General features: G+C 47.4%; 1 protein-coding gene across 3 annotated transcripts in view; it reads right to left on the reverse strand.

Annotated features, from left to right (window-relative positions):
- Window positions 1-9,434, reverse strand: part of LOC144753590 (omega-hydroxyceramide transacylase-like) — an 878,827-nt gene extending 869,393 nt beyond the window's left edge. For all 3 annotated transcript variants that reach the window (XM_078641230.1, XM_078641231.1, XM_078641229.1), the window contains exon 1: window positions 8,871-9,434. In XM_078641230.1, the coding sequence (XP_078497356.1) occupies window positions 8,871-9,069 (199 nt within the window). In that variant the 5' untranslated portion in view covers window positions 9,070-9,434. The remainder of the gene's footprint in view (window positions 1-8,870) is intronic.
- Window positions 9,435-13,856: the final 4,422 nt, after the last annotated feature.

Genomic DNA, 13,856 nt, shown 5'->3' on the forward strand with positions numbered 1-13,856 from the left:
CTTTTCCTTTTGTAGGTTGGTAGTCTTCTCTGATAGGGCGTTTTGAAGGCCGGCCTTCGGTCCTGTGTAGGGATTGGCTCCCGGTCTAGGTGGAATTCCCTGGTTGGCCCTTGGGGATTTTTGCTTTGATTGGTCTGGGTATATCTTGGGGTCTGGGTTTCTGTTCTCCTGTTTACAACATGAAAGGTAGAGGTGCAGACGTGCGTGAGCTCGGCTGTGAGGATGGGGAGGTGGTCGCTGGTTCTTCCACTGCTCCTTCCATGGCGGATATTCAAAAAATGATTGAGGCTGCTGTGGCGGCGGCCTTTGTGGCTCATGATCCCAGGGGGCCTAAGAGACAGAAATTGGATGCCTCGGCTGAGGTAGATCCGGACATTGACTCTGATGAGGAGGTGAAGGGTCGTTTTGTCCAAGGGGCTGACCTTCGCTGTGTTATGCAGCATGTTCGAGACAATCTGGGATTCCCTGATCCTGTGGAGGGTGGAGAGTCTGAAGACTTCTTCGCCAATTACCTAAAGAAAGATCCGGAAAGCCTCCCCATTCATACGTCTGTGAGGAAGGTGCTGGAGGGGGAATGGAAGGATGTTGACAGGCATGCCTTTCCCCGGTTTCTGGCTAAGAGGTATCCCTTGCAGGGATTCACAGAGGAGTTTCCGGCTGTGGTGAAAGTGGATTCTCTGCTGGCTGGTATGGCGTCTCAGAGCCTGGTGATGTCTGAGGATGCGGTGCCTTCTGATCCTGGGGACAAGCGTGTTGAGGGGGCCTTGAAGCGGTCCTTTGCAGCCTCCAATCTGGCAGTTCGGTCTGCAGCTTACACCAGCTATCTTGTTCAGTCGCTTCTTAAGGACTGTCAGGGTATTTATGCGCAGCTCATGCAGGATGAGGATCCCTCTGAGTTTTTGTCCATGTTGGAACAACAGTTGCGTTTCACGGCTGACTTGTCCTTTGACTCCCTTAGTGCTGCGGCGGCGGCTGCTGGTGCCTCGGTTGCTGCTAGGAGGCAGTTGTGGCTTAAGTCTTGGAAGGCGGAAGCTGCTCAGAAGGCGGCTGTGATGAAGATTCCCTTCACGGGCTCTAAGCTGTTTGGGGAGCCGTTGGAAGCTTTGATTAAAAAGACAGCTGAGGACAAGAAATTGTTGGCTTTGGTCCGCTCTTCTCAGAAAGGGAAGTTTGCGGGTTATAAGCGGGCTTTTGGGCAGGCGTTTCATTCTAAGATGGCTGCTCAGCCCTTTCGTGGTAGGGGCCGTGGCCGGGGTGTCCCTTCCTTCCACAAGTCCCGGGGTCACCAGGGTGCTTCCTCTTCTGCAGGTCCCTCCAAGTCGTGACTATGTGATGGATTCCTTGAAGGTCCCGGTTGGGGGTCGCCTTACCTCTTTTTTGCCTGTCTGGGTGGAGTTCGTTCGGGATCAGTGGGTCCTACAGGTGGTACGGCTGGGCTACAGAATAGAATTTGGGTCTCCTCCGGTGGATGTGTTCAAAGCTACCCCTGTTCCCAGGTCTCTGGCAAGATGTCATGCTCTATTGGACGGAGTTCGGGACTTGGTGTCAAAGGGAGCTGTGGTGAGGGTGCCTGTGAGTCAACAGGGTCAGGGGGTTTACTCAATCCTGTTTTTGATCCAAAAACCAAATGGGGACTTCCGTCCGGTCCTAGATCTGAAGGCGGTGAACTTGTTTTCCCTCATCGGTCCTTCAAAATGGTGACTCTGCAGTTGATTCTTCCCTTCCTGTCGGTGGGGGATTTCCTGGCTTCTCTCGATCTACGGGACGCCTATTTTCATGTGCCAGTGCACGCGGATTCACAGAGGTTTCTGCGTTTCTGTGTAGGGGTGGATCACTACCAGTTCCAGGTATTACCGTTTGGCCTGTCTGCCTCTGCGAGGGTGTTTACTAAAGTGTTGGCACCCTTGGTGGGTTTTTTGCATGCTCAGGGTATACAGGTTTTCCCTTACTTGGACGATTAGTTGATTTCTTCCTCTTCTTTCCTTCAGGCTCAGTCACATTCCCGGGAGGTTTGCAGTCTCCTTCAATGGTTCGGGTGGATTCTGAACTTGGAGAAATCCCATCTTCACCCCACTCAGGAACTGTTGTTCATTGGGGGGGTGTTCAACACGAGGTTGGGGAAGGTCTTCCTGTCGGAGCCCCGCAGACTGACTCTTGTGCACGAACTGAAGAAGGTGTTGGGGGCTCGGTCTTCCACGGCTCGCCAGTGGTTGCGTGTTCAGGGGCTGATGTCAGCAACTGTGATGATTGTTCCTTGGGCCCGTTTACACTTATACCCCCTGGTGAATCATCTTCTGGGGCATTGGGATCCGGCCTCTCTGAATTACGAGCTGTTGGTTCCGGGGAGTGTGTCCGTTGCCCGGGAGTTGTCCTGGTGGCTGGTGGATCGGAACCTCTTACAGGGCTCGCCCTTTGTGTCCCAAGTGAGATTGGTCCTAACGACCGACGCCAGCGAACTGGGTTGGGGTGCGGTCTTGGGTCAGGAGTCGGTGCAGGGTCTTTGGTCTGTGCCGGAGGCGGAAATGTCCTCAAATTGGCGGGAATTAAAGGCGGTTCAGTTGGCGTTGTCTCATTTTCTGCCTTGGATCCTCCAGAGGGATGTGATGGTGCGGTCGGACAACACGGTGGTGGTATGTTATATCAACCGCCAGGGGAGCGCGAGGGTGGCTTCCCTCAATTTGTTGGCTCAGAGTATAGGCCTGTGGGCGGAGTCTCACTTGTTGTCTCTGAGGGCTTAACATCTGCCTGGGATTTTGAACTCGGAGGCGGATCGCCTGAGCAGAGTGTTTCCCTCCCTGTCCGACATGTGCCTGTCTCAGGAAGTCTTTGGTTGCCTGATGGCCCGGTTCGGGATCCCGGTGGTGGACCTGTTTGCAGCCCCGGGGAACGCCTTGAGGGAGAAGTTTTGTTCTCTGGTTCTCTCTGCCGCGGTTTGGAGGGTGGATGCCCTGTCCTTCCGGTGGGAGGGGGGCCTGGTGTATGCCTTTCCTCCTATTGCCCTGCTGCCGCGTGTTCTGCTGAAGGTCAAGCTGGATCGGGCTTCGGTGCTCCTGGTGGCTCCGGATTGGTCCAGGCGGCCTTGGTTCCCTCTGTTATTGAAGTTGGCAGTGGGGCCTTGCTGGAGGTTGCCGGTGGTCCCTTGTCCCTTGTCGTTTCCCCCTCTGTCTCGGGAGTGTCTGGTCCGCCTGAGGCTGGCGGGTTGGCTGTTGAGAGGAAGAACCTTGTGGCGTTGGGGTGTTCTCCTTCAGTGGCGGAATTTATTCAGAGGTCCAGGCGCCCTTCGACTCTCAAATCCTGTGCCCGGCATTGGGTTTCTTTTCAGTCTTGGTGTACGGCGAGTGGGTGGTCTGCGTTGGAGGTGGATCCGGTACTGGTCTTGGACTTTTTGAAGGACGGCTTTGACTTGGGGCTGGCTGTGTCCTCCCTGAGGGCTCAGTGGGCTGCTGTTCGGGCCTTTCGGGGTTCGGTCTGTGACCCGGTGGTACCCCTGGTGTCCCGTTTGTTGCGGAGTTCCTTCCTTCAGAAGCCTGTCATTCGGTCCTTTGCTCCTAGTTGGGATCTGCCTCTGGTTTTGGGGGCTTTGCAGGGGGCTCCCTTTGAGCCTCTGCCGGAGGTGTCTTTGAGGTTTCTGACGATCAAGGTGCTGTTCCTTGTGGCTATTACGTCGGCTAGGCAGATTGGGGAGTTGGGCTCCTTGCTTTGTTTGGCCCCTTTTTTACGTTTTTTTCCTGATCGGGTGGTACTGCGGCCTGATCCTTCCTTTGTTCCCAAGGTCCCTTCCTCTTTTCACTGCTCTTCGTATCTGGTTTTGCCTGTTTTATGTCCTGATCCTCTTTCAGAGGTTAAGGTGCGGCTCCACTGTTTGGACGTTCGGAGGGCTCTAGAGATCTATTTGTTGCGTACTGAGCCGTTTCGTAAGGTGGATTCCCTTTTTGTGACCTTTGACCTGGCTGGTCAGGGTCTTAAGCCTTCTGGGGCTACCCTCAGTCGTTGGCTGCGATGGGCTGTGGGTGCTGCGTATGAGGCCTGTGGTGTGTCGGCTCCGGGGTCCGTTTAGGGAAGGTCGACTCGGGGGGTGGCGGCTTCCTGGGCTGGTTTTCAGGGGGCTTCCATGGCTGAAATCTGCAGGGCGGCTACCTGGAGTTCTCCACACACCTTTATGTCCCATTATTGTTTGGTGGTTGAGGGGACTGATTCTGCTGGGTTTGGGGACGCTGTGTTGCGTTCTACTCCAGTGGTGTGACTTTTATGTGCTTTAATAAAGTCTGCTTTTTGCTACTGAGTGAAGCCGATTATTGCTTTGGTATCTGCTCATGTAGTTAGGACTGGGACGGGGAGGGCTGAGGAGGAGTTAATGACCGGTTACTCACCGGTAATATTCATTACTCCGAGTCGTAGCCCTCCCCGTCCCAGTCCAGGTTCCCATCCCTCCCTCCCTGTTTCGGCTTCTTGTGCTTGTTAGGTACAGGTTGTTGATTGGCAGGTCACTGGGTTATATGCCTCAGGGTATGGGTGTGGCCTGGAGGGAAGGGATGGGTTTCAAGTTGCTTGGGAGTTTCTGGTGGGAGGAGCTATGCTCATGTAGTTAGGACTGGGACGGGGAGGGCTACGACTCGGAGTAATGAATATTACCGGTGAGTAACCGGTCATTAGACAGCTTTACTCTTCTGCATCAGCATCTGTGCGCTATGGAAATCAGGGTGAGTGCTCCAGGTCGTTCCTAATCCTGAGGGGAGTGCGCCAGGGGTGTGTTCTTGCCCAATTCCTTTTTTACATCTATACGAATGGGTAGAAACACCCCTATTGAGATCCACCCTTGACGTTCCACTGATTAAGAACATAGGCACCCCAATTCTGCTAGGTACATGATGCTGTCCTGATTGCCTGAACTGGCTGAGCCCTAAAACAACTACTGTGTACATATGTAAATTATATGAACAGTTTAGGTTTAAAAACAAATGAGGGAAGTTCCTTGTTTTAATAACCGGTTGTAGAGAGTGGAGGGCCCCACATTTTTACATAGAAGGTCGTGAACTAGCCCATACAGATACTTTTTCGTATCTTGGGATAACCTTTGAGAGACAACTTTCTAGGTCCAATGTGATCCAAACTAGGGGATGAGCACTAGAGAAAAGTATAATAGCACTCAACTCCTTTACAAAGAAAATGGGTGTGAAGCCCCTTGAGATGATCAAAAAGGTTTACTCTGCCAAGTCAATATCAGTGGCAACCTACAGAGCAGGAATCTGGGGATATACCAACACCCATTCTCTCCAGACTATTGAAAATTACTTCTGGAAGAGAATTATTGGCCTCCCAGTTAGCTGATCCAACTTTTGATGCCATGTCAAAAAAATGAATAAAAACACTGCTTTTTAACTAAAGGGCTTTGGAGCGTTCCAAACTAAATTCTTAGAACAAGACTATGGCAACAGTGGTCCCTTACAAATAATAATGTTTAATCAATAAATAGACAAAGTCGTTGCTATATTTGAAAACGACATGCCCAGCTGGGTAGAGGTCTAGGTATTTACTTTTCAGTCAATGTAAAACATGAATAACACACAATATACAAGACAGGGCACAAGCCTGTACCCAGTCAATCACACAAGAAATATCAGGACAGGGAACAATTAAAGGGAAGAAACGAAGGGGCTTAGGCAAGAGCTTAACGTTCTGTAAACTTGTTAATCGCACAGTTTTGATTGTAAAACAGAACAATATTGACACTTTCACACTTTTAAAGGACAAATAAATCATTCCATGTGTGTAAGGTGCTCATAGTTGTCGACGGCGTTTCGATCCGTTTAACACATTTTGCGGATCTCATCAGGACATTTAATGTACGCCTAATTGTAAAGCGGCCTCATTTGCCTAATGGGAGGAAGGGAAGGAAAATACCAAGAGACATCAGTAAGGACAAATCGGAAAGGACGCATGTATACATACCGTGAATTTTGTGGGCATGCACTCTGTGGGAGGAAGGTTCGAGTGCGACAGGCTGATATCAAGTACTGAACAAAAGATACCTAAACACATGCAAGAAAACGAATTTGAGGTCGGTGCATGTGCATGATGTGAGAATTACATTCGGCGCAAGGTGGCTTGCCAGCTTTTTGTCTGATCGGACGTTCCAAGTCTTTTCTGCTACATCTGCCTCCAAAATCCATAAATTAGTACATGGTGTTCCCCAAGGTTCCATTTTGAACCCCCTTCTTTTTAATCTGTATGTCACACCACTGGCTGCCATTGCGGAGCAAGCGGGGCTCTCCATTTATTCATACGCGGATGACACTCAGATCATCTTTTCACTTTCCACCAGTCATCATTCTACTACATCTTCCCTCTGTTTAGGACTCAACAACATTGCCTCCTGGATGCACGGCAATAAGTTAAAACTGAGTGGAGGGAAAACAGAACTCCTTCTGTTTGGCCACAGCACCGCCTTATGGGGGCCCTCCCATTGGCCTGCTCAAATGGGCACCCTTCCTACCCCATCCAAAACTGCACGCAACTTGGGCATCATTTTTGATGACCAGTTGTCCATGAGGCAACATGTGGTTAGAGTCTCCTCTATCTGTACCACTATTCTTAAATGGTTGAAAAAAATCATTTGGATGCTTCCTCTGGACACCCAGAAAACCGTAGTCCAGGGTTTATTTACATCTCGCCTGGACTATGATAATGTTCTTTTCCTGGGGGCCGGCAAAGAGGTAGTCCGCAAATTACAGACGGTCCAGAACATGGCGGTCTGTCTGCTATGCAAACTACCCAACAAGTCTTCCACTTCCTCTTCTTTACGCAGCCTTCATTGGCTTCGCATTGATAGCCGTTCCAAGTTTAAGGCACTCTGCTTTGTGCACGAAATTAACACCGGTAGAGCACCACACTATTTGAGATCTATAATTCATTCCTATTCTCCTTCTCGCACCCTTCGATCGTCCAACCAACACAAGCTTCAGATTCCCAGGATCAGGAGAGCCAGAATTGGCGGTCGCTCCTTTGCTTTTCTGGCCCCGTCCCTGGAACTCCCTCCCTTTATCTCTTCGGATTGAACCTAGCTACTTAAAGTTCCGCAGGGATCTTAAAACTTGGTTATTTAACCAATAAATCACTATTCTGCTGGCCCACTCCCCTCTTGTTGTTTTAGCGCCGGGAAACCTACGGGTAGCTGCGCGCTTAAAAAAATTAAATATAATAATAATAATAATAATAAGGTGTAAAATAATTACATTCGGTGCAAGTGCTGAGGCAAGTTAAAAGGGGGAAAGAAAGGGTGAGGACGCGTTCATCCAGGATTTCTATCCTTGGTAACTATTTTGCAGCATCAATTTATTTTGGTGTGATTCCGTCTTAACCTTATTCCTTCTATGCTCTCCTATCCGGCTGGCATTTATTTCTTGGTTGACCTGCCGCCTTGTCCGTGTGATGGCTCTTCTCCCAAATCAAATCTACATATTATATTCTTTTGTGAATTTTATAAAGCGTCCCGCAAAAGATTCATCTGGCCACTAATTCGTAAATACCATTTTACACAATGCCGTCCAGCTTTCTATTTTTTACAATACTACCTAATGAACTATTATTTTACACTGGCCGCATATCTACTTCTCTCATGGAAGATTAGGCGGCCGGTCTACTCTATGTTATGAATTAGGAAATATATATTTTAGTCCTGTTTTTAAATCTGTCTGTCATCAAATTACTGTTACTGTTTCTTATTGTGAAAGCTGTATCTTCTTTTCTAACTGTATACTATGCAGCTTTGTACTTCTATGGTCTTAAGAAATTTTAAGTATCGAATAAGGTGATTTGACTGACTGGTTGAGCACCTGTTTTATGGTGTACTGGGTCCATTTTTACTGTTGATTTACCTGCTATTAAAACAAACATTGCCTGCAGCAAGCTCAAATAAATGCAGTCTCCCACAGCTTGCAAAACACTTAACCAGCATACCTTACAAGTTGAATATGATGGATTATTAACACTGCCCACATTTACAAACATGGGCCACTATCTGTGGCTACCTAATTCAGTAATGGAGGCCAAGTTTACCTTGGTACCTTAACCTATTTCTGTCCCAGTCCGACCCTGATCTCAGCCAGCTGTATAGAAAAGATAGACAAATGTGCAAGTCACAGGAGGCTTGAGCCAGGCTGTGGGCTGCAGTCTGATTTTGGCTTGGCTAAGGTCCCTCCCATGAGACTTTCAATCCATAAGTGAGCCAAGAAGAGGTTCTGTCTCCCCTGCACCTTTGCCCCCTGGGGGCAGCTGAGGTAAAGCTATTTACATTTCCACACTAAAAATGCAAAAGACACAAGCCATTGGTGAGCGTCTTCTCTGCTGCATGCATTGGGGTTGAGAGAACGATGGTACAGCCCGTGACCGGGATGCCTTGAACGCACAAAGGATTTTGCACCTGTGTAGTCAGAGCGCGCGGGCGGGAGGCATTCCCATTGAACGGGAAGCACAGGACAGGGAAGCGAATCACCGTGAGTGAGAACATATATATAAAGAGCAGAGGATAACAGAGGGGTAATATGGGGGTTGGAAAGCAAAAACTAAAGAAAGTGAGGTGGAAAAAAATAAATATAAGAGAGATGGAGATGAGAAAATCGCAGGCGAAAATATATAGCGGAGACAGAAGACAAAAAGCCATATAGAGGCAGAGAGAGAAAGTGGGGGATGTGCAAGAGTGGAAAGAGGGGAAAACCAGAAGCCGAGGCAAGTACTTGAAGAAAGAAAGAATTCGCATGACGGATCGGTTCTGGTTTTATTCTGGGTGCCACGCTAGACCTGTGACTCGGCTTGCATACGATCCCTGACTTGTCCACATATTCAACCATAAAAGAAATGACGGTGGTCCTTACCAAGATTGCCTCCACAGACCACCGCTGCAGCGGCGAGGGATCCTGCAGAAGCTCCGTAGACACCAGCAGCAGACCTGAGTATCTCGGGGGCCAGGTCCCGGAGCGCTTGAATCACCCCGAGCTGGTAGACCACCAAGAAGCCGCTTCCCGAGAAGGAGAGGGACACGGAGCCGTCAAAATCGCCGCCCTCCTCTGCCATAGTGGACGACTTCGGGGCAAAAGCCGTCAAGGCCTAATGACCACGCGGGTACTTATATAATCAGGTTGCAATGCGTTTATTTCACTTTCACCAAGCAGCGACTGGAACTTCATGTGCCTAGGAAAGCTTGCATGTGAAACTCTGCGCACTAGTGGTTGTGTCCCGCTGCACCGTGTGCGTCTCTACAGTGCTCCCGAGCCTGAGCTCCGATCATGGGAGTGTTATGACATCTGGTCTCTCCGCTCCACCCACCAGGCGAACACACAACCCCTCTCACGGTACGAATGATTCCTTACGGTCTGTGGCCTTTGCAAGGTTAAGGCCAAGTTCTTTCAGACAGTAAGTGGTGTGCAATGCCGTGCCGGCTGCTGGCAGTGCAGGCTCAAACTGCCGCAGAGCGGAAATCCACTGTATGAAGGATTCGTTCCTGCAGTCCCAGCGATGCTCAAGGCTACTTGAGAGCAAACAGATTCTTTGTTTTTTTTCTCTGGCTGCATGATTAACGCTTAGCTGAATTCCTTCAACTAACATGTTGCATTAGTTGTTAACAAGTGTCTTGTTTATGCTCACCACCAGCAGGGTTGGATTGGGATCAAAAATGGGCTGGGCACACAAAAAAAGTGACTCACATTTGCGGATTACTCCTTTTCGTAAAACGCTGCTTTAGTGTTTTAAGTATTAGGTAAAGAAGGAGGGGGTCCTAAACGGGCCATTTTTTTAACTTCTACGAGATAAACAAAGCAATGCATAAGGACTCGTGCACAGATGAGTTCACAATGGTGAACCACGGCTGAATAGCCTGCCCACGCTCAATCTGCTGCATACCTTAATTGGCCATAGGGTGACCAATTTCCATAGGATATGGTGATATAGTGACCATAGGATGTCTGTATTTCCGTGACGATCCCTTTTACGGACGCCTTTTGTCCGTAATTTTGGGCGTTGGGGAACATCCCTGTTCCCCTGCCAGAAGCCTCAGCTCCCTGATGGGGCCACCTGCAATCCCATGAGCACAAGAGCCGCCTCACCAGGGCCGGTTCCAGAGGGTGGGCCAGGCCCACCCAAGGCAATTCAGAGTTGAAAAACAAGCTTTTTTCACCCTAATGTTTCACCGGGAGTGAAGCCCTTTGGGTTGTACCTCTTTGTTTATTTAAAATATTAACACCATTGACATATGTTAGTTTCAAACCTGGGGAGTGGTGTGAATCTGCAAGGATTTTAGCTGCTATCATTTACAAATGAACAGCACGGAGATCGTGAACACTTTCACTCACACACACTAAAGAGGCTGCAGGCTCCCTCCCATCACAAGGTTCATATGAGCTGAAAACAGTGATATAACAGAAACGCTTGGCAAAGGATTTTCCTTTTCCCATTAAAGTGAGGACAAATGTGTATATAATTGGGATATAGATTTAGATATAGTTTCTAGCTCAAACGCTACTAAAAAGACAGTAACATGTGTTGATGCACAGTTGAAGGTCCATTCCAAAGGTTGATTTGTCACCTTTCTGTTGCCTATTGCTATATTTATATGTTAAACTGGTACAATTGAGGTGCATTCTATGCCCAGACAATGTTAACAAGTGTAAAAATAATTGAATAAAACTATCAAAATATGTGCCACATCCGCAGCATAATTTGCCTGTTCTTGCCTCATAATGTAGTCGACCCTAACCCATAATTTAGCCCTCCCCTGCCGCATAATTCCAGTGGCCCTGCCTGTCTGCAAACTCTAAGAGACTTAAATGATTCTCAGCATGGTCATCTCAGGATTTTGTTCTTATGAGGCTGATAAAATGGGTGTCTCATAGTCGACTAATAGGAACATGTGGCAAAGTATGAGGTAGCAGATTCCACCAAAAAAACAAGTGGCTTTCAATAGACTTTTAAATTATAGCTGCTATAGGCTACATCACATAAGGAAAAAACTGAAATTTGAGGAACACAATCTAACCAGTACTGAAACATAGTTGAAGTTTAAACAAAAAAAGAAAAAAACATTATAATACTATCATTAATACATCAGTTATTTCTAATCTATACAATAACTTGTATTGTGTAACACTGATGAACATTCAGAATTAGTTAAGCATTTTTTTACAGCACATTGTGTTTTTTTACAAAGTACCTTATCTGATGTATTTCAGTACATTTGAGCTATGAGTTTTAAGGTTCATAGTGTGCACCCATTGTGTCCTTAACTTGTGCTGAAAACTTGAGATTGCATTAGTGTCTAAGCATGGCTATGTAGTGCACAGTATAGTGTTGTCTAGCCTGAGCATATATGCTTTCTATGTTTGTTTTGTAATAGGCACAGCAGTATTGTTTCACTGAATGAATAAAGTTACTTTTATGGTCAGTTCACTTGGCACATGTTAAGCACCACTTTTACACAATTGTATGTCAAATACAGGTTACAAAACACCCAAACAACTTAATATTAAGGTGGCGATTGGATTGCTAGAAGTTTCACTACTATAGGTAAGGCTACCAGAGGATGTAATGGCCAAAGAAGTAACACCTCAGACAAAAAGACCTAGACAAACACAAAGGCAGATGGGAGAAAGAGAGGCCCAATAGAAAATGCATTATAGGAGGAAGCATTTACATAAAACCCAGAGAGTTAACAGCAAGATCTGGTTTCCCTAGGTCCAAATGAAAAATTTTCTGAGTTCACTGCACAAGGGTTCAGCTGTGCAAAGTTGGGTGAACTAATAGCAAAATGTGTCCATGAAGTTGTGACTGAGTGGGTACTTTTGCACACACACTGAGGAATTGCTCGACTATAGAGAAAAACTGAGTGTAAGTTGAAAAGAAGCTGGGAGTTCCACTAGCAAAGAGAGAGATAGCATAATTATGGGCAGCCCAACACAACTAGACATTGAGAAATGTACCTCACAATATAGACTTGCGTATGTCAGAGGCGAGGGCGGTGTATAAAGGTAGAGAATGTCCCAAAAATGTGAAAAGAATCCTGTGGGCTATGGGATTAACATAATGGACTTGACTCACTGAAATTGCACGTCAAGTGAAGTGGGAAGTTATGTACCACAGTACTGTTAGCTAAATTCTTAGGGGTCTATTAGGATGGCGGTCGGATGACTGCCGCCGGGCCGGCAGCGCTCATCTGCCCGGGATCGCAACCCAGAAAACCGCCGGTCCCTTTATCATGGCAGTGACGACCGCGGCGGTGAGATTTTCCACCTCCCACTTTTCTGCCGGTAGCAGTCCACACGCTTGCGTGGCGAGCGGAGCTGGACAGCTAAAATGGGGCCGGTGCAGGGTCAGGCTCCGCATGATTATGATGCAGGCAGTAGCTAGCCTTTCCGCGGAGGTGGAACCGCCATGGAAAGGAATGCAGAGAATGTCTCTGGGGCCCATTGCAGGCCCCCAATGTGTTTGGGGGGGTGTGGGTGCACTGGGGTGGTACCCATGGTACCCCCTACATGCCCCTGTACCAGGTGGCAGGCACCGTGCAGTGCTTGCCACGCAGTGCAGGGATACGCAGTGCAGGGATATGCAGGACATGCTTTTTTGGACATCATGGCGATGCAACCGCCGCAATGTTGAATGCCGCGAGGCGACGGCCTCGGTCTGATTTAAACTGCGGAGCATACTAATTGGACCAGCGGTTCCCGCTACCATGGCGGTCGGAGTGATTTTACGACCGCCATCCTAATACACCCCTTAGTCTTTGCGAGAACTAAAAAATGTATACTGTAAGTAATATTTCATAGATGAAACCGCTTAAACCTGTGTGAACAACAATCCGTAGTTGACGGATCAACAAACCTAGCCACGGGAAAAGGGGGGTTAACTTAATGAGTGAAACACATCCCTGTCTTGAGAAAAGACAATTATTTTCTTGAGTCCCCTCACTGACCAAGGGGTAGCCCCTAGGTGACATGCTTCATCATTGGGGCCATCCCAAACATCTATTGTCTGGGGCTTGCTGTGACTTGCAGATTTATGTACGAGCACTTTTTTGTTGAAATATGTGTAGTGCTATGTAGGGTGAGTGGTGCTGGTGACATTAAAAGTTACCTAGCTAATAAGCTCATACTTTATTCTTGCTCCTAGTTGGTAAGGATTAAAAAGGGGATTAATAATAGGTAAAAAGTAACTGTTAAGTGTTTCAGTCCCTAATATTTCGTCGACATGTTTCGAGGTGTCCCCTAAATCTCTTCTTCAGGACCACATGGGGACCAGCCCCATGTGTACTATTCTGTGACAAACCTATAATAAAGAATACTGTAATACAATCAATACAGATGCACACCTAATATTTGGGCATCAAATTAAATACATACTGTTTAATTAGACTCATAGTATCTGTTCAGGTAATAAAGAAATTACAAGTTAGTATATACTACCTTGCCACCTCTCATGTGGGCAGGTGCTGCCAAATGCAGCGTTTTAGATCAATGTACTCCTCTTTATATTGGTGCAGGTGCCCTTTAAAAGTAATATTGAACTAGTGCTTGAATCCTATGTGATAAAGTAAGGCACCAAGGATAACTCTGTTTTGAGAAAGCATGATTAAGTAATAAAAAACACACTCATGAACTGTGGGCAACACAAGACAAATAAACAGAACACACAATGCTTGCAGTTATTAGAACCTACTTATTTATAGGCAATAATGAGCCTCATGGTCAGCCAGGGTGGAGGGGCCTGTAGTGACCCTACAAATAGTAAATATATATAGCAAAGTTGGTAGGAGAGGTGGGATAGCTGTAAGAGTTCTTAGAAATCCCCAAATAATGGTGGGGAGACAAGGTTCA

The sequence above is a fragment of the Lissotriton helveticus genome, chromosome 5_1, assembly GCF_964261635.1.
Source record: "Lissotriton helveticus chromosome 5_1, aLisHel1.1, whole genome shotgun sequence".
NCBI lineage: Eukaryota > Metazoa > Chordata > Amphibia > Caudata > Salamandridae > Lissotriton > Lissotriton helveticus.